This window comes from Rhinoderma darwinii, chromosome 4 (genome assembly GCF_050947455.1).
Source record: "Rhinoderma darwinii isolate aRhiDar2 chromosome 4, aRhiDar2.hap1, whole genome shotgun sequence".
In the NCBI taxonomy this organism is placed as follows: domain Eukaryota; kingdom Metazoa; phylum Chordata; class Amphibia; order Anura; family Rhinodermatidae; genus Rhinoderma; species Rhinoderma darwinii.
The window spans coordinates 205,368,451-205,389,213 of NC_134690.1; the positions used below are offsets into that span (position 1 = coordinate 205,368,451).

General features: G+C 41.6%; 1 protein-coding gene across 6 annotated transcripts in view; it reads right to left on the reverse strand.

Annotated features, from left to right (window-relative positions):
• CEP162 (centrosomal protein 162) overlaps positions 1–20,148 on the reverse strand; it is a 110,457-nt gene extending 90,309 nt beyond the window's left edge. For 2 of the 6 annotated variants that reach the window (XM_075862094.1, XM_075862093.1), the window contains exons 1-2: positions 19,809–20,148; positions 8,922–9,057 (exon numbers count right to left, since the gene is read on the reverse strand). In XM_075862094.1, coding sequence (XP_075718209.1) covers positions 8,922–9,057; positions 19,809–19,868 — 196 coding nt within the window. In that variant the 5' untranslated portion in view covers positions 19,869–20,148. The remainder of the gene's footprint in view (positions 1–8,921; positions 9,058–19,808) is intronic. The other 4 variants (XM_075862097.1, XM_075862096.1, XM_075862095.1 and 1 more) reach the window with 3 other exon arrangements.
• Positions 20,149–20,763: the final 615 nt, after the last annotated feature.

The following is a 20,763-nucleotide window of genomic DNA, read 5'->3' on the forward strand; positions in this document are numbered from 1 at the left end:
AAAGAAAAAGTTCGTACTTACCGAGAACTTCCCGGCCGTTGCCTTGGTGACGCGTCCTTGGTGACGCGCCTCTCTTGACATCGGGCCCCACCTCCCTGGATGACGCGGCAGTCCATGTGACCGCTGCAGCCTGTGCTTGGCCTGTGATTGGCTGGAGCTGTCACTTGGACTGAATTGTCATCCCAGGAGGTCAGACTGGAGGAAGAAGCCGGGAGTTATCGGTAAGTCAGAACTTCGTTTTTTTCTACAGGTTCATGTTTATTGGGATCGGTAGTCACTGTCCATGGTGCTGAAACAGTTTAACTCTTTCAGCACCCTGGACAGTGACTATCTCCTGACGTCGCGTACCGGAAATTTTTTTGCCGAGTTCGGCCGAACCCGGTGAAGTTCGGTTCGATTGTCCGGGTTCGCTCATCTCAAAGACACTCCATTTGGATGTTTGGAAACAGAAAAGCACGTGGTGCTTTTCTGGTTACATTCATCCTTTTGACAGCTGGTGCGCTGTTTCAGTCGGTTCGCACGGAAGTGCTTCCGTGCGACCTGCGTGGTTTTCACGCACCCATTGACTTCAATGGGTGCGTGATGCGCGAAATACGCGGAGATATTGAATATGTCGCGCTTTTTGCGCAGCTGACAAACGCTGCGCAAAAAGCACGGACTGTCTGTACTGCCCAATAGACTAGTATTGGTCTGTGCGTGGCGCGAGAAAACCACGCGGCCCGCACGGACCGAATACACGTTCGTGTGAATCCCCCCTTATAGCGCACGGTGCACACTGCAAAAAAAAATAGACTAAAAAAAACAATAGTAGAATTGCTGTTTTTTAGTCACCACGCCACTCAAAAATAGAATAAAAACTGATCAAAAAGCCGTATGCACCCCATGAAAACTACAATGAATTCCTAAAGGGGTCTAGTTTCCAAATTGGGGGTCACTTTTTGGGGGGTTTCCACTGTTTTGGCACCCCAAGTCCTCTTCAAACCGGACATGGTGCCTAATAAAAAGGATGCCACAAAATCCTCTAGGTGCTCCTTTGCTTCAGAGGCCGATGCTTCAGTCCATTACCGCACTAGGGACACATGAAGGGATATTTCTCAAAACTGCAGAATCTGGGCAATAAGTATTGAGTTGCGTTTCTCTTGTAAAAGCTTCCGTTTTACAGAAAAAAAAAAATGGAATAAAAAAGGATTTTCTGACAAAAAAAAAAAAGTAAATTTCACCTCTACTTTGCTCTAAATTCCTGTGAAACACCTAAGGGTATGTTCACACGCAGTGAGCAAAAACATCTGAAAATACGGAGCTGTTTTCAAGGGAAAACAGCTCCTGATTTTCAGACATTTTTTTAAGCCACTTGCGGTTTTTACGGACGTTTTTGGAGCGGTTTTCAATGGAGTCAGTGAAAAACACCTCCAAAAACGTCCCAAGAAGTGTCCTGCACTTCTTTTGACGAGCCGTCATTTTACGCGCCGTATTTTGATAGCGACGCTTAAAATAAAGGCTCGTGGGAACAGAACATCGGAATTCCCATTGAAAGCAATGGGCAGATGTTTGTTGGCGTTTTTTTCAAGCTTAATTCGAGGCGTAAAACGCCAGAATTACGTCTGAAAATAGGCCATGTGAACATACCCTAAAGGGTTAATAAACTTTCTATATGATGTTGTGCATACTTTGAGGGGTCTAGTTTCTAAAATGGGGTGTTTGATATGGGTTTCTAATATATAGGCCCCTCAAAGCCACTTCAGAACGGAACTGGAACCTAAAAAAAATAAAAAATCAAAATGAGGCAATACTTCACTTCTTACATTATACTGATAATGAGCAGTGCCCACCCAGAGATGACCCCAGTTTTGACCGATTGTATAAACGGAGACCCCTATTAGACCGTTTCAGTGCCCGGTTTTCCCAAGCATACACCCCCGAGAATTGTATTGTTATTGATGAGTCCTTGGTACATTTTAAAAGGAGGCTTCAATTCCGTCAGTACCTGCCGAGTAAGAGGGCAAGGTATGGCGTGAAGATGTATAAGCTGTGCGAGAGTGCATCAGGGTATACCTACAGATTTAGGATATATGAAGGGAAGGACAGCAGTATTCAGCCCCCAGAATGCCCCCCCTTACTGGGAGTTAATGCAAACATAGTGTGGGATTTGGTGCACCCACTGCTGGACCAGGGTTACCACCTCTACGTGGATAATTTTTATACCAGCGTCCCACTCTTCAAGTGCCTCGCTTCCAGAAGTCCTGCGGCATGCGGCACTGCTAGAAGAAATCTGAGGCCTCCCTAAGACACTGCTTGGGCAAACACTCAAAAGGGGTGAGAGAAGGGCACATTCTAGCAGAAAGATATTGTGTGTCAAGTACAAAGACAAGAGTGATGTCCTTGGATTGACAACAATACATGGCCGCACCATCTTTCCCTTCGGAGCCCTGCTGTGTGCACAGGCAGCTGATAACAGCCACATGTAGGGTATTGCCATACCAGGGAGAACCCACAGTTTATGGGGTGTATGCCTCCTGTCAAAATGCTAACTACACCACTAGATGAATGCCTTAAGGGGTGTAGTTTTTAAAACGGGGTCACTTCTCAGGGGTTTCAACTGTACTGGTACCTCAGGGGCTTCTGCATACATGACTTAGCACCAGAAAATCCCCAGTAGGCCAAATGGTGGTCCTTTCATTCTGAGCCCTACCATGGGCCCAAACTGCAGTTTATCACCACAAATGGGGTATTGCCGTGCTCAGGCAACAAAATGGGGTATTTTGATCCTTGTGAAAATAAGACATTTTGAGCCCAAACAACATATTTTTGGAAACAAATTAAAATTTTTATAATTCCCAGCCCAATTCAAATAAGTTCTGTGAACAAACTATGGGCTCTAAATGGTCACAACACCCATAAATGAATTCCTGGAGGTGTGTATTTTCCAAAATGGGCTCACTTCTGGTGGCTTTATATTGCTTTGATAGCTCTGCAAATGCGACATGGTACCCGAAAACCAATCCAGCAAAATCTGGACTCCAAAGAACAAATAGCTCTCCTTTCCTTCTGAGCCCTCCCATTGGCCTAAACGGCATTTTATCACCACAAATGGGGTATTGCCGCACTCAGGACAAATTGGGCAACAAAATGGGGTATTTTGTTCCTTTTGAAAATAAGACATTTTGTGTAAATATGACAACTTATTGGAAAAAATTACATTTTTTTAATTTCACAGCCTGATTCAAATACGTGCTGTGTAAAAACTGTGGGGTCAAAATGATAACAACAACCATAAATGAATTCCTTGAGAGGTGTAGTTTCCAAAATGGGGACACTTTTGGGGGATTTCCACTGTTTTGGCACCTCAACACCTCTTCAAACCTGGCATGCTGCCTAAAATATATTCTAATAAAAAAAGAGGCCCCAAAATGCACTAGGTGCTTCTTTGCTTCTGGGGCTTGTGATTGTCTCACTATGACATGTCAGAAGTTTGTCGAACGTTTAACTACACTTTAAGGGTAAATATTGAAACGTCTTAGAATGGCCTAGTCAAAACCCAGACCTCAATCCAATTGAGAATCTGTGGTATGATTTAAAAACTGCTGTACACCAACGTAACCCAAAAGGAGTTGGAGCGTTTTTTCCTGGAAGAATGGGCATAAATCCCAGTGTCTAGGTTTGTTAATCATAGGGCCTGTTCACATCAGCATTTTCCTTCCGTTCCACCAGAGGAACAGAAAGTATAGTTTTTGTTTAAAATACTATTAATTTCAATAGTATTTTTTTGGTTTTAATTTGCCTCGGTTCCGCTAGGTTTCCATTTTTTTTTTTTACAGAAACAATAGCGAAGCACACTACGCAATTGTTTTTGTGACAAAAACTCAAACCTAGCAGAACGGAGGCAAACAAAAATAATTAAAAAAAATACCATTGAAATCAATGGTATTGCAAATGGAAACGATGCTTTCCGTTTGTCTGTTCCTCTGACGCAACAGATGAAGGGAAAGCCCAAACGTAAGGCAAACGCTGATGTGACCAGGCCCTAATAGAGACATACCTCATAAGACATGCATCTTGCAGCAAAAGGTGGCTCCACAAAGTATTAACTTTCAAGGAGGGGGGGGGGGGATACTTGTGCCCATTAAAGTACTCCATTCTTTATCTTAATGATCGGTTTCACAGTAAAAAATATATATCTTAAAAAAAACACCTTCAAAGTGTTTTATTTATCTTTATTCTTTTCTTCAATTACATACCATTCAATAATAAAAAAATACAAAAAAAAAAAAAAAAGGATACCATAGGTGGTTTAGAACCCTTCCAATTTTGAAGTATCAATTTTTCTTTTTTTTTTTGCTAAAACAATCCGTTTAGAGTCAAATTCTTTCCCTCAAACTGACCGGCCAACCTTAAATCTGACCCCAGAATACACAGTAGAGGATCCGGAGCTACCTTTACATCAAAGCAAAAAGAAATGTGGCAAAACATTTTGCCCAAAGCGATGTAATCTATGGCACCTCCAGAGAAGATGCACTAAATTCGCAGAGGAGGTCATACAACGGGGGCTATTTAAATCGGCTTTGATACCCCATGAAAAGAGTAGTTTTGAAGTAAGATATAAATAACGAGGGATTATGGGTAATTCTACATATGGACTTCAGAACAGCCATCCAATCTTCTGATAAATCTGGACAGATTGCTTTCCATTTTCTAAAACCCCGCCTTGGCCTTTTTAGCAAACTAAATTTTAGCCCCTTTTTTAATAGATTATTTAATTAGGAAGTCTAACATAAGGGAACCTGTCTAAAGTCTCTTAAAGAGGCTCTGTCACCAGATTTTGCAACCCCTATCTGCTATTGCAGCAGATAGGCGCTGCAATGTAGATTACAGTAACGTTTTTATTTTTAAAAAACGAGCATTTTTGGCCAAGTTATGACCATTTTCGTATTTATGCAAATGAGGCTTGCAAAAGTACAACTGGGCGTGTTGAAAAGTAAAAGTACAACTGGGCGTGTATTATGTGCGTACATCGGGGCGTGTTTACTACTTTTACTAGCTGGCCGTTCTGATGAGAAGTATCATCCACTTCCCTTCAGAACGCCCAGCTTCTGGCAGTGCAGATCTGTGACGTCACTCACAGGTCCTGCATCGGGTCGGCACCAGAGGCTACAGTTGATTCTGCAGCAGCATCAGCATTTGCAGGTAAGTAGCTACATCGACTTACCTGCAAACGCTGATGCTGCTGCAGAATCATCTGTAGCCAGCCTCTGGTGCCGACACGATGCAGGACCTGTGAGTGACGTCACAGCGTGATCTCTGGAGAACACGGCTGTGGCTGCACTGCCAGAAGCTGGGCGTTGTGAAGAGAAGTGGATGACACTTCTATACACAACGCCCAGCTAGTAAAAGTAGTAAACACGCCCCGATGTACGCACATAATACACGCCCAGTTGTACTTTTACTTTTCAACACGCCCAGTTGTACTTTTGCAAGCCTCATTTGCATAAATACGAAAATGGTCATAACTTGGCCAAAAATGCTCGTTTTTTAAAAATAAAAACGTTACTGTAATCTACATTGCAGCGCCTATCTGCTGCAATAGCAGATAGGGGTTGCAAAATCTGGTGACAGAGCCTCTTTAAATACAGGGAATATTCTTGTCAGAACGTTCTTGTCAGATAATGTTTTAACTGTAGATAGTAAAGATAGTCCTTAGACGATAACCAGAATTTAGAGATTAGATGTGGAAAAGTAAAGTATTAATTAACCCATTCTCAATAACTTGTGATAAGTAAAAAAAAAAAATTGGTTTCCTGAGAACCTGGGCCCAAAGTCAAAATGATACAAAATCTACTCAATATAGTCCCACTCGATGCGGTCAAAAGCCTTGACCGCGTCACGCGAGACCACCACCCGTTCAGACACCACTGAGGGGCATGGTAGAGCCCAGAACAGTTTTCAAATGTCAGCAGTTGAGCAGCCTGGTAGAAAACCTGCCTGATCTTTGAGGAAAAGGGTCGGAATAACAGTTAACTTGTTTGCAAGCACTTTTGCCAATACCTTATAGTCAGAGTTTAACAGAGATAGTGGTCTATACAAGGCTGTCTCAACGGAGTCTTTATCCTGTTTTTTAATAAGAGTTATAGTGGCGTCTTTTATAGGAGGGAGCCCAGCTCAAATGCAGAATTGAAGACTTGCAATAACTCCAGAACTAATATCCGCGTACTTAAAGAGGCTCTGTCACCAGATTATAAGTGCCCTATCTCCTACATAATCTCATCGGCACTGTAATGTAGATAACAACAGTGTTTTTTATTTGGAAAAACGATCATTTTTGGCAAAGTTATGAACAATTTTAGATTTATGCTAATTAGTTTCTTGACCAGGAGCTTTACCTCCCCCTTCCTGACCAGGCCCATTTTTAAGTTTCAGCCATGTGCCAATTTAAAAGCAAATTGTTGTTCTATTATTTTTCCAACCTACATGTATTTGGTCTTGTTTTTTTCAGAAAATATTAGGCTTCCATATTGTGTAAAAAAAATAATACATATATTTTACTTTTTTTTTAAATATGCAAGGAAAAATGGAAAATAAAGTTGAAAAAAATGTGAATGTGTGATTTTAGGTGATTTCTTTTTTACATTTGTTGCATGCCATTGGGTAAACAAACCTGTATACATATTTGGCAACTTCTACCGACTTCAACTATACCAAATATGTGTGCATTTCTTACATGCTGGGCGCAAGGTGGCGCGTACAAAGAATTGTGCGCAAACTGGCTTTTAGAGAAAAAATTTCCAAAGCTAGTTCACTGGTTCACTTTCACTATACAACCATTACAGATGTTGTGGCGTTTCCAGTACACAAAAACTGATGGCCTATCCGCAGGATAAAAGTTTGAACTGCACATACCAACAAAAATGATATAAAATGTGTATGCAGGTGCAATGACACCTGTGCCTGCAAATATACAGCAGACAAAAAAAGGCGACAGCACACTGCGAACACTAATGCCACCTAAGCCACTAAATATAAATAAATATGCATTACTGCTAAATCTACTTACAATAGGGAGATTCTTAGTGCACATTTTGATCAAAAAGTGTTTGCCCACCTGCCACATGACCGGAGACCACGCTGAGTGGTCTCTGGTTAAAGTTCCAAGATACAGCTGTATCACTGAGCTAAAGGCCGCCGGGGAGCAGCAAACCTGCTAACCCCGCAGGACGTTCTGGAGCAGCCCTGCAGAGTTAATTGCGGACCGCCCGGACGTTTATAGTCTATGGGCAGTTCAGAAGTGGTTAATAGACAACTGGGCGTGTTTTTACTTTTTACCAACTGGGCTTTGTGAAGAGAAGTGTATGATGCGGACCAATCAGCGTCATACACTTCTCATTGTTCCAGCCCATTGTAAGGCTGGGTTCACACGAGCATGTTACATCCGTAAAGGATGGAACGTATTTCGGCCGCAAGTTCCGGACCGAACACACTGCAGGGAACCGGCCAAAATACGTTCCGTCCTTTACGGACGCAACATGCTCGTGTGAACACAGCCTTACAGCGTGATTGTGCAGTGAAAGAAGCTGGGCTGGAACGAGAAGTGTAGGACACTGATTGGTCACGGATTGGTCAGCCTCATGCACTCCGCTGTACAACGCCCAGTTGGTAAAAAGTAAAAACACGCCCAGTTGTCTATTAAGAAACGAATTAGCATAAATCTAAAATTGTTTATAACGTGCTCAAAAATGATCGTTTTTCAAAATAAAAACCAGTTATCTACATTACAGCGCCGATCACATTATGTAGGAGATAGGGCACTTATAATCTGGAGACAGAGCCTCTTTAATATAAAATTCCAAAAGGGAGCCCATCTGGGCCCGAAGCTTTATTTCTCGGCATGGCTTTTAGTAATTCTAAAAATTCAACACAGGAAAAGGGGGACTCCAGACTCAGGGTTTGATCTAAAAGCAAATTTGTAAGATGTAATTTCCCCAAGTACCTTATTCATGTCATTACTATTAAATTCGTAGACATACAACTTTGTATAATAACAGAGCATTGGCCAGTTCTGGCTGTATTTTGGATCAAAAACGGCTTCCATCAGCTCCTGTCAGCATTACCAGCAGCGCTGCAGATCAAGATAAAAAGTGGTAAAGGAAGGAAAGCGTGACCACTAAAAGCCGCTTTATGCGGATATGTATATCTAATATGTTAATGTGCTATCTAATATGGCCTAGTTTTTGACTGCTTTTGTCTTCTGGATGCTCGTCGTGGTCCGCCACAGGCTATTGTTAGCTACTGACTTTTCGTGTTACTGGGCGTAGTGGCTCTAATAGCTATCAAAGCTAATTAAAAAAAATGCGTGTGTCATGAGGTGCTACCAGGTATTTGTTTAAATGAAGCAAAAACAGAATCGTGCCTTGTTGTATTGTGTAGGTCAGGGGCCATGACCTGGTGAAGCCATAGACACGCACCTTCAAAGTAGTAGACATGTTGTGGAAGTCAAATAGTGTAAACCCCCCCCCCCCCCCCCAAAACAAATAATAAATAAAAAAATCGGTTTTAATTAAGTTTAAATCTAAATCTGTATTTCTTCAGGAATTTTGAGGCAGATTTGGAAACGCTTGGATACGTGTGCCGTGGGTTTTTCCATTGATTTCAATGGGAGGTCAAAGACAGAACCGTGGCAAGAAAGGACATGCCACTTTTTTTCCCCACCTCTGCCGCCCATTGAAAACAATGGGGGGTTATTTCGGACGGTTTTTGGTACAGATTCCGTTTCAAAGTCAGCGGCAAAAAAACCTCAGTGTGAACGGGGCCTAAAGCTTGTAATGCAAAAAAACCAGGAAAAACACAAATGGGGGGGAATAAAACATAACTACAAGAACTGGTTGACTGAATCAGAATAATATTTCAAGGTCCCGAGCCGCTTTCTAACATACCTCCATCATCAGAGTCATCTTCAGTGATCCACCATGGAGAACTATCTTTCTTTTTGGTTTTTTGAACTTTAGCCTTTCCAAGATTTTCGTTAACAACCGATTTTTTGTGTTTGTCAAACGAGTCATCTGAAAGAGACTAAGGAAAATGCAAATATTGAAACCTCAAGAAAAAAAAAAGAAAAAAGCAACCTATATATTTTTTTTAACCCCTTAACAACATGTCACGTACTGGTATGCAGCAGCCTTTAAGCGGGCTCACGGGCTGAGCTCGCTCCTTACACAGCGGGTGACGGCTGTTTTATACAGCCGACACCGCACTGCAACGGGCGATCACTTTGATTCCGCCCGTTTAACACCTTAAATGCTGCGGTCAATCGCGACCGTGGCATTTAAATTGTTAAGATCAGAGGGGCGCCCCCTCAAACACATCATCACTCCCCCCCCCCCCCGATGCGATCGGCCGTTTACAGTGGTTATGGCAGCCTGAGGGCCTAATAAAGGCCCCTAGGTCTGCCATCTTTGTACTCTTTTCATATTAGACTGTCAGAATCTAATAAAAAAAAAACAACAAACAGTTAAATAAATGTTCTTATAATGTTCCCAAAAAAATAAACAAATAAATATAATATATATATACGTATATTAAAAAAAACAAAAAACAAAACACCTTTTCCCAAAGTTAATATAACTGGTATCGCTGCGTCCGTAAAAGTCCAAACTATCCCAATATAGCATTATTTAACCCACTTGGTAAATGACGTAAAAAAAAAATATATTTATATATAAAAAACACATGCAATTTTTGCTCACCTTAGCTCTTCAAAAAAAAGGAATAAAAAGTGATAAAAAAATTGCATGTACCCCAAAATGGTATCGGTGAAAACTAGAGCTCACGCCGCAAAATTTACACCCTCACACCACTAAATTGATGGAAAAAAAAAAAAAAAAAAAAGTTATGGCTCTCAGACTATGGCGAAACAAAACACTTTTTTTTATTAAGCAAATACTTTTTGTTTTTAAAAGTGGTAAAACATAAAACAAAACATTTAAAATTTGGTATTGCCGTAATTGTATCAACCTGTAAAATAAGGTGAATATGTCGTTTTTACCGCATGATCGACAACGTAAAAGCAAAACCTCCAAGAAATTGTGTAATCGCTGTTTTTTGCCCATTTCATCCAACAAATAATTTTTTTGCAGATTCCCCGTACATTATTCGGTACAATAAATGGTGCCATGAAAAACTACAACTTGTCCCGCAAAAAATAAAACCTCATATGACTAGGTCGACAAAGAAATAGAAAAGTTATGGCTTTCGGAAGGCAGGGAGGAAAAAACGAATAACTCAAATTGGCCTGGTCTTTAACCCCTGAAGGACGCAGCCTAGTTTTGGCCTTAAAGAGGCTCTGTCACCAGATTTTGCAACCCCTATCTGCTATTGCAGCAGATAGGCGCTGCAATGTAGATTACAGTAACGTTTTTATTTTTAAAAAACGAGCATTTTTGGCCAAGTTATTACCATTTTTGTAGTTATGCAAATGAGGCTTGCAAAAGTCCAAGTGGGCTCTTCTCCTCTTCTCTTCAGAACGCCCAGATTCTGCAGCAGCATCAGCGTTTGCAGGTAAGTCGATCTTACCTGCAAACGCTGATGCTGCTGCAGAATCAACTGTAGCCTCTGGTGCCGATGTGGCCGTCACGATGCAGGACCTGTGAGTGACGTCACAGATCTGCACTGTAAGAAGCTGGGCGTTCTGAAGAGAAGAGGATGTTACTTCTCTTCAGAGCGCCCAGCTAGTGAAAGTATTAAAAACGCCCCGATGTACGCACATAATACACACCCACTTGGACTTTTGCAAGCCTCATTTGCATAACTACAAAAATGGTCATAACTTGGCCAAAAATGCTCGTTTTTTAAAAATAAAAACGTTACTGTAATCTACATTGCAGCGCCTATCTGCTGCAATAGCAGATAGGGGTTGCAAAATCTCGTGACAGAGCCTCTTTAAGGCTCAGAGCCCATTTTTCAAATCTGACATATTTCACTTTATGTGGTAATAACGTCGGAATGCTTAAACCTACCCAAGCGATTCTGAGATTGTTTTCTCGTGACACATTGGGCTTCATGTTCGTGGTAAAATTTGGTCGATATATTGGTGAAAAATTGCAAAATGTAGAGAAAATTTTGAAAAAATAGCATTTTTCAGAATTTAAATGCATCTGCTTAAAAAACAGACGGTTATACCACCCAAAATAGTTACTAGTTCACATTTCCCATATGTCTACTTTAGATTGGCATCGTTTTTTGAACAGTCTTTTATTTTTCTTGGACGTTACAAGGCTTAGAACATAAACAGCAATTTCTCATATTTTTATGAAAATTTCAAAAGCCTTTTTTTTTAAAGGTACCTCGAGTTCTGAAGTGGCTTTGAGGGGCCTATGTATTAGAAACCCTGATAAAACACCCCATTTTAAAAACTAGACCCCTCAAAGTATTCAAAACAGCATTTAGAAAGTTTTTTAACCCTTCAGGCATTTCACAGGAATTAAAGCAAAGTGGAGGTGAAATTTGCAAATTTAATTTTTCTTGCTGAATTTCAATTTTATTCATTATTTTTTCTGTAACAAAGAAGGTTTTACCAGAGAAACACTACTATATATGTATTGTCCAGATTCTGCAGTTTTTGGAAATGTCCCACATCTGGCTCTACTGCGCTCGTGGACTAAAACACAAGCCCTAGAAGCAAAGAAGCACCTAGTGCATTTTGAGTCCTCTTTTTTTATTAGAATATATTTTAGGCAGCATGCCAGGTTTGAAGAGGTGTTGAGGTGCCAAAACAGTAGGAATCCCCCAATAGTGACCCCATTTTGGAAACAACACCCCTCAAGGAATTCATTTATGGTTGTTGTTACCATTTTGACCACACAGTTTTTTCACAGCACGTATTTGAATTGGGCTGTGAAATGAAAACATTTTTGTGATCAAAATTTCTTATTTTCACAGGGAACAAAATACCCCATTTTGTTGCCCAATTTGTCCGGAGTGCAGCAATACCCCATTTGTGGTGATAAACTGCTGTTTGGGCCCATGGGAGGGCTCAAAAGCAAAAGGAGCGCTATTTGTTCTTTGGAGTCCAGATTTTGCTGGATTGGTTTTCGGGTGCCATGTCACATTTGCAGAGCCCCAGAGGTATCAAAGCAATAGAAACCCACCAGAAGTGACCCCATTTTGGAAACTACACCCCTCAAGGAATTCATTTATGGGTGTTGTGACCATTTTGACCCCATAGTTTTTTCACAGAACTTATTTGAATTGGGCTGGGAATGAAAACAAAATTATTTTTGCAAATAATATGTCGTTTTGGCTGAAAATTTCTTATTTTCACAAGAAACAAAATACCCCATTCTGTTGCGCAATTTGTTCTGAGTGCCGCAATACCCCATTTGTGGTGATAAACTGCCGTTTGGGCCCATGGGAGGGCTCAGAAGGAAAGGACCACCATTTGGCCTACTGGGGATTTTCTAGTGCGAAGTCATGTATGCAGAAGCCCCTGAGGTACCAGTATAGTTGAAACCCGCAAGAAGTGACCCCGTTTTAAAAACGACACCCTTAAGGCATTCATCTGGAGGTGTAGTGAGCATTTTGACCGGAGACCTACACCCCATAAACTGTAATGTGGGTTCTCCTGGGTACGGCAATGCCCTACATGTGGCTGTTATCAGATGCCTGGGCACACAGCAGGGCTCAGAGGGGAAGACGAGGGGGATAAGCTGTGCGGGGGGCGTCAGGGTAAGTAAAATTGGGGTAAATTATAAACCAAAGGGATGTATGATAAATTTTAAAACACTCTTTCATACAGAGCTCTGGTTATTCGGGACACGTGTCACATTGATATATTGTGTCATCCCTTATCGCCCTCTTATAGCAGACTTTGCACCTCTTTTGACTTTTTCCCTTCTTGCCAGTTTGGGGAACTTCTCCTGGAAAGTGTTGCCGCCCTGGTACGATGCGTGTGGCCCCGCTTCCAGAAGTACTGGGTGCCCCCCCTTCTTGGTCCCTAAAGATTAGGTTCTTGATAATCACCTCTTGAAATTCCAGGAAAGTTCCCGTCTGGCCTGCACATCGACGTAGCACGTACGCATTGTACAAAGCCATCTGTATGATGTGCCCGGCCAGCTTCTTATACCACACCGCATGGCGCTGTATTGCTTCAGGATTTGATCTGACAAGTCCACCTCTCCCATGTACCTATTGTAGTCCAGGATGCAGTCTGGTTTGGGGGTGGCCTTTCCTTCATATATCCTAAATTTGTAGGTATACCCTGATGCACTCTCGCAGCTTATATATCTTCACGCCATACCTTGCCCTCTTACCCGACAGGTACTCGCGGAATTGAACCCTCCCTTTAAAATGTACCAGGGACTCATCAATAGAAATACACGTCTCGGGGGTGAATGCTTGGGAAAACCGGGCACTGAAACGGTCTAATAGGGGTCTCCGTTTATACAATCGGTCAAAACTGGGGTCATCTCGGGGTGGGCACGGCTCATTATCAGTATAATGTAAGAAGTGAAGTATTGCCTCATTTATTTATTTTTTTAGGTTCCAGTTCAGTTCTGAAGTTGCTTTGAGGGGCCTATATATTAGAAACCCCTATCAAACACCCCATTTTAGAAACTAGACCCCTCAAAGTATTCACAACAGCATTTAGAAAGTTTATGAACCCTTTAGGTGTTTCACAGAAATTTAGAGCAAAGTAGGTGTGAAATTTACATTTTTTTTTTGTCAGAAAATCCCCTTATACCATTTTTTTTACAACACAAAAGGATTTATCAGAGAAACGCAATTTAATACGTATTGCCCAGATTCTGCAGTTTTGAGAAATATCCCACATGTGGCCCTAGTGCGGTAATGGACTGAAGCACCGGCCTCCGAAGCAAAGGAGCACCTAGTGGATTATGAGACCTCTTTTTTATTAGGCACCATGTCCGGTTTGAAGAGGTCTTGTGGTGCCAAAACATTGGAAACCCCCCAAAAGTGACCCCATTTTGGACACTAAACCCCTTGAGGAATTCATTGTAGTTTTCTTGGGGTGCATGCGGCTTTTTGATCAGTTTTTATTCTATTTTTAGGTGGTGTGGTGACTAAAAAACAGCAATCCTACTATTGTTTTTTTATTCTATTTTTTTTACAGCGTTCACCGTGCGCTATAAATGACATTCACTTTATTCTGTGTGGCGATACGATTACGGCGATACCAGATGTTTATAGTTTTTTTTTTATGTCTTATGGCGTTTGCACAATAAAATACATTTTGTAATAAATCACTCACTTTTGGTGTTACCTTATTCTAAGAGCCATAACGTTTTTATTTTTCCATCAATAAAGCCGTGCGAGGACTTTTTTTTGGCGTAACGAGCTGTAGTTTCCATCAATACCATTTTTAGATACATGCAACTTTTTGATCTCTTTTTATTCCATTTTTTGGGAGGTGAAGTGACCAAACAATTGTGATTGTGGTTCGGTTTATTATTATTTTCTTTTACGGCGTTCACCGCGCGGGATAAATAACGAAATAATTTTGGCGTTCAGGCCGTTACGGACGCGGCGATACCAATTATGTATATTTTATTTATATATTTTTATTAATAATAAATGACTGATAAGGGAAAAGGGGGGATTTTTACTTTTAAATCCTTTATTTTCTTATTTTTACACATCTTTTTTAACTTTTTTACTTTGTCCCACTAGGGGACTTGAGGACAGGAGGCCCTGATCGCTATTCTAATACACTGCACTACATGCGTAGTGCAGTGTATTAGAACTGTCAGCTACTCACTGACAGCAAGCATAGTGGGTCCTGACGTTGTCAGGACCCACTAGGCTTCCGTCTATGGCATAGCCGGACGCCATTGTTTGGTGTCCGGTTGCCATAGTCACCATCGCCGGCCGCTATAGTGTAGCAGGCCGGCGATGGCAGCTTAACCCCTAAAAAGCCGCGATCTCTATAGAACGCGGCTTTTAAGGGGTTTATCAGCGGGGACACAGCGATCGGTCCCCGCTGTAGGAGCTGTGACAGCTGCTGTACGAGACAGCAGCTGTCACAGCTCCTGCATGTGTCGGGAGGACGGCCGAAACGGCCGTTACTCCCGAGACGTACTATTCCGTCATGGAGCGCGAACAGGGCGCTTTCCATGACGTAATAGTACGTCACTGAGCGTTAAGGGGTTAAAATAAAGCAAACAGCGCTCTCTAGTGATAAATTCAGAAATCTCAGCAATGACACCAAAAGAGGGAGAAAAAAAATAAATATTAACAAAAAGTCAAACTAAATATCTGGAGAGTAAAGCAGAAATATAACACGCATACAGAAGTGCAATTTCAAACACTTATCTTTATATTTAAATTTAAAAAAAAAATTTAAAAAAAAAAAGCAGATTTATCATGTAAGTAAATATTTTCCAGTAGTTAGAATCCATATAAAGAGATATATTTTCTTTGCATTCATTATTTTAATCTGAAACTCAAACATAGATTTAATAGGTAAAGGATGTGCGAAGCAAAATCAAAATGTGAAAAGTCGAGTACTCCGATGCCTATATAAGTCAGCAACGGTCTAATACCCAATTGTTGCACCTCAAGAGTAAGGGCCTGTTCACATCAGCGTTGTCTTTTTGTTGAGGGGTTCCAAAGGAGCTTTTCGTCGGGAAAACCCAGACACGGAAACCTTAGCTTACGTTTGCATCACCATTGCTCTCAACGGTGACGGAAACTTTGAGAATGATTTCAATTTGTCACCATTGTGAAAGGGTTCCGTTGTTTTTGACGAAATCAATAGCGCAGTCGACTGAATGATGTGGCTATTCTTACATTTTTTGATAACCGGAACGTGGAATGTACTAACATAGTATTTGGACCTACTCCCTACTCAACTATGAAACGGCTTGTGACTTTTGTAATCAAACTGATGTTCCATACTGTTCTAGTCATTGCTGCCTACTGAACTTTAGTTTTGTTATCCTGAGTAGGATTGTACTATACGGTTTGTGAATTACTGAAAAGTATAAATAACAAACAAAAAATTTGAATAAAATGGTCACAAAAAGATGTGTATCCCAAAATGATACCAATAAAAACTACAGCTTAACTCGCAAAAAAACAAACCCTTAGACCATCAACGAAAAAATGAGAACGTTTTGGGTCTATATATCGTGACACAAAATATTTTTTTTTTATTTTTTAAAACAAAATGTTTTAATTTTGTAGAAGTAGTAAAAAAATAAAAAAAACAACATAAATTTTGTATTGTCATAATCTTATTGACCCAAAGAATAAAGTTAACATGTCGTTTTTACCACAAGGTGAACACCATAAAAACAAAACCCCCCAAAAAAATGGGACAAAATGCGGTTTTGTTTTTTCTATCCACCCCACAAATTTATTTTTAAAACGTTTGAGTACATTATATGGTACGTTAAATTGTGCCATTAAAAAACTACAACTCGTCCTGCAAAAAAAAAAAAAAGCCCTTATGTGATTCTAAACATATTTTGAATTTTAAGGTACATTCGACTTTTTAAATCAATTTTTTTGGGGGGTAAGGGGGACCAAAAAAACAGCAATTCTGGTGTCTTTTTTTTTTGCTGCGTTTACCGCGCAGCATAATTGATATATTATAATAGTTTGGCCTTTTACAGATGCGGCCATACCAATTATGTTTTTTGTTTTTTTAAATTAATTTGTGAATGTGAGTGTGTAGGGAGTACGAAGCCAAACATGGAATGACACGGCGGCAGCGACGGTCAGTGTGAGGTCGGTGCGCACTGTGACGGGAGTAGACCAGTTCAGTCACCTGATCTCACATTACTAACGTGAGGTCAGGGTGACTCAGGTCAGGTGACTGGACAGTGCTGGCCCTGGTAGACCAGTCTGGTCACCTGACCTCACAGGACATTCCCCACCCCTGCTATAAAAGCACATCGCTTGGCATGCACAGAGCAAGTATGTGCGGAGAAGACTTTGCATGTGCCTCTCTGCCCTGTATTCAGTAAGCGCTAAGATAAGCACATCCCCCGGAACCAGCAATGAAAACAAATACAGCATGGGGATAGTCGGACAGAATGTAGTGACCACGTTGAATTCAGGGATCACTTGGGATGCCCATCAGCAGGACTGCCCAGTTTACTGAGTCCATGCATAGAGTTGAACACAGGAATCAGAGGCCAAAAGTATAGCAAGAAAAGTATGTTTCCGAGGGCATGGTTCTACATGTTTTATATATTTATTACAGTACCTGGAGTTCTGGAAAAACTGCCAATTCTGGTACAACCCCTTCAACTTATTAAAAAAAAAAATTCTGATGTGATCGATAAACAGCAGGATCCTGCATGTCAGAGACACGCAAGACCTAAAGTCATCTCCTGACATGCCATACAGGGTAAGTCCAAAGGTTGGGACAGATACGGACTGCCAAAATGAAGGGACTATGATGTTTTATAGTGTACCCAAATCGGTTTGTGATGCTCTGAATTTCCTTTTAAGGCTTGTCCACACGTAACGGAATTGCTGCAGCAAATTTCTGCAGCAATTCCGCAGAAACTTGCAGGATTTCCGCTGCGGAAAAACCACACCATTTCCTGTGTTTTTTACGGCAGAAAATGGTGCCGATTTTGCTGCGTTTTTCTCAATGTTGGGAGATGGTGACATCTCCTCTGAAAAACTCAGCAATTCAGTCCACTTTCTACAGCAGGAATATGCTGCATACTGCATAGGACATACTGCGGTACGAAAAATACACACTGCAAGTCAATTTCGGGTCAGAATTTTTATGCAGCGTGTAGAGATTTGTTAAATCTCACCCACTGTGCGGATACTGTATTCTGCTGCATATTTTCTGTCTGCAATTCCAGACGGAAAATATACAGCAATTCCGCTACGTGTGGACAAGCCCTTAGGCCTCTTGCACATTGGATTCCGAACATGGTCACCATGTATTTCAATGGGGGCATAGACACCACTTCCTTTTCACACAGCTGAACACAGTGTTTTGAATGTGAAGACCACATTAAAAAAATAAATAAAACAACTGCAGCATGATGTATATAGGACCGTATTGTAACCTGAAAGCATAGTTTTAATCTTTTCTAGGGTGGGGAATCTGGTGCTATGGAGTGACACACTGAGGGCCCCCTTCCCAGTTAGGAGGCATAAGGACAGGTCATACAGCCCTAACAAGCACTGTACATTTGAAGAAAGGTGCCAAGAGGTGGGGCCTGGTAGAGATTTAAAGGGGTCTTCCCATCAGGGACATTTATGGCCTATGCACAGGATATGCCATAAATGTCAGATAGATGCGGGTCCCACCTATCTCTAGAACGGGGGCCCCCTAAACCCTGTTCTGTGTTCCCACTACCTTTTGTAATTTCCGACCATGTAAGTAGCTCACTGAGCTACGCGGTTTCTGTAACTCCCACAGAAGTGAATAGTAGTTACGGAAACAGCATAGCTCAGCGAGAAAAGCTGTTTTCTACTTACATGGTCGGAAATTACAAGTCGCAGCGGGAACGGGGCCCCGTTCTAGAGATAGGTGCGGGTCCCAGAGGTGGGACCCGCATCTATCTGACATTTATGGCATATCCTGTGGATATGCCATAAATGTCCCTGATGGAAAAACCCCTTTAAGTGTGGAAAGCAGTCGATTGCGGTATTGATTCCGTCGAAAAACGGAAACCTGCCGGAACGGTGACAAACGGAAACCATTAGCAATGTTTCCGTCACCATTGATATCAATGGTGATGCAAACTGAGGCTGTGGTTTCCGTTTGACATTCCGTTGCGTGGTTCCACGACAGAAACCTCAGACGGAACCCCTGAACGGAAAGCGAACGCCGATGTGAACCAACCCTTACATGTGATCTATATTAGCTGGATCAGTGTGTCAGAGACACGTAGGACCAGCCCTCAGCCAAGCCATCAGTTCAGCTAAAACGACAGCTAGTGCATTTATGGGCTCCTTATGCATCTCTACATAGTTAATAAAGTGGCATTTCCATCTGCGTTTTGTCATATCATCAGGGTCTTGTTTTGTATTTATTGACGGGTTTGCTAGAGGAACTATGGCTCGATCAGTCATGATCACTTTACACATGAGTTCCTAGCATACTTGCAAGACATTCTGGGAGATTCCTGGAAAAAGTACAGACCTCCCTGAGTTCCAGAAGACCTGGCAAATCCCCTGGGGGCCCCCGGCCCTCCCTAAATACTCAGCAAACCTCGTTCTTGCAGTACTCCTCACTCATGGGCAGCACCGTAGACAACATCCTGACGCCGGGTCAATCGTCAGGACATTGCCTGTGGTGGCGCCTGGAAATAAAGAGGATTCAAAACGGCAGGAACAAGGAAAGGTGTGGATCTGCCGAGTCTGGTCGGAGGTTGGTACTTATTTAGGGGGGGGGGTCTGTATTTATTTAGGGGGGGTCTGTATTTAGCGAGTCTGGTGTGGAGTTGGCATTACTTTAGGGACTCTGCATTTATGTGGGCTGTTGTGGTGTCAGTATTTATTTAGAAAGTCTTGTCTGGAATCTGTTTTTTTTTGTTCTTCAAATGCCATAGATTAGGGGGCGTGTCTTCTAGGCGGCACATAGGCGAAAAAAAATGCTGCGCACAACTTCCTGCGCCACTTTCTAAATCCTTCCGGACGTCCCTTCTCAAAAGTTGTCAAGTATGGTCCATAGACAAGGGCATATGCTGGAAGATGCGGCACAAATGGCAATATATATTATATTTATTTTATAAACAAACAGAAAAAGAACAATAAATAAATAAATATGAGATATGTCTACAGCTCAGATAGTAGTTTAAAAATAATATAAAAATAACCTTGTGGATTACCTCTTTTAAGAACTGTTCAAACTGCTCATCCAGGTCCTCTTTAGACATCCCATGAGCCATAGCTCCTCAAGGTTGACTCAGGGATCTAGATGATTTATAATGCACAGGGAAAGAACAACAATGAAAAGAACTAAAGTGCAACAGGTCGTCTCACAGATAGAACGTCCACATTACGTCACGAACCGTGTCTCCGAGCTAACCCTGACTTACGAACGTGTACAATGACACAAAATAACCGGAACGGACAGCTGTGAGCTGGTAACCGGGACAACACATCCCCGCCGCCTGCACTCCCGCCCACTGTAGCTTAGAAAGATCCAATCGTTCGTCTCCGCTCAACCACCAATGGCGACGCGGATTTCATAGGTTTCCTGCAGGACAGAGGAAGAGTGGCGAGACGTGATTGGCGGGTGAAGGTGACGGTTGGGTAAATGGTTGTGACTAGTTCCTTTTCCGAGATCACGTGGCCGTGTTTTGGTACGGGTTCCAGTTTGAGTGAGGTGGAGTGGCGTAGTAACGTTGGCTGCTGCTGCTGCTGCTGCCGTAATAGCTTCATTTTATCTGGAAAGTTTCTGTGAGATAAAGCGCTAGAAAATATATATTTTTGAAGCAACTTTAGCACCCTGACATTTTACACAGGCAGAGCTAGAAGGCAATTAAATTATGTCTCATAGAGTACTTCACTGGAGTTAAACAATTCCTTTAATTTTTTTAATTAATTTGCAGTAAAGTAAGTGGACAGAATAAAAAGTTATGCCATACGGGATGCACACAAGGGTCAATTCAAATGGAGGTTTTGGTCAGGCAGAAAAAATCTGCCTCAAAATTCCCTCAGCATTTTATGCGTTTTTTTTGTTTGTTTTTAGGATTTTTTGCTGTTATTTTTTTGGGGCTTTTTTTTTTAAATCAAATGCAAAAACCATGACAAAAAACATTTTTAACGAGTGGCACATTT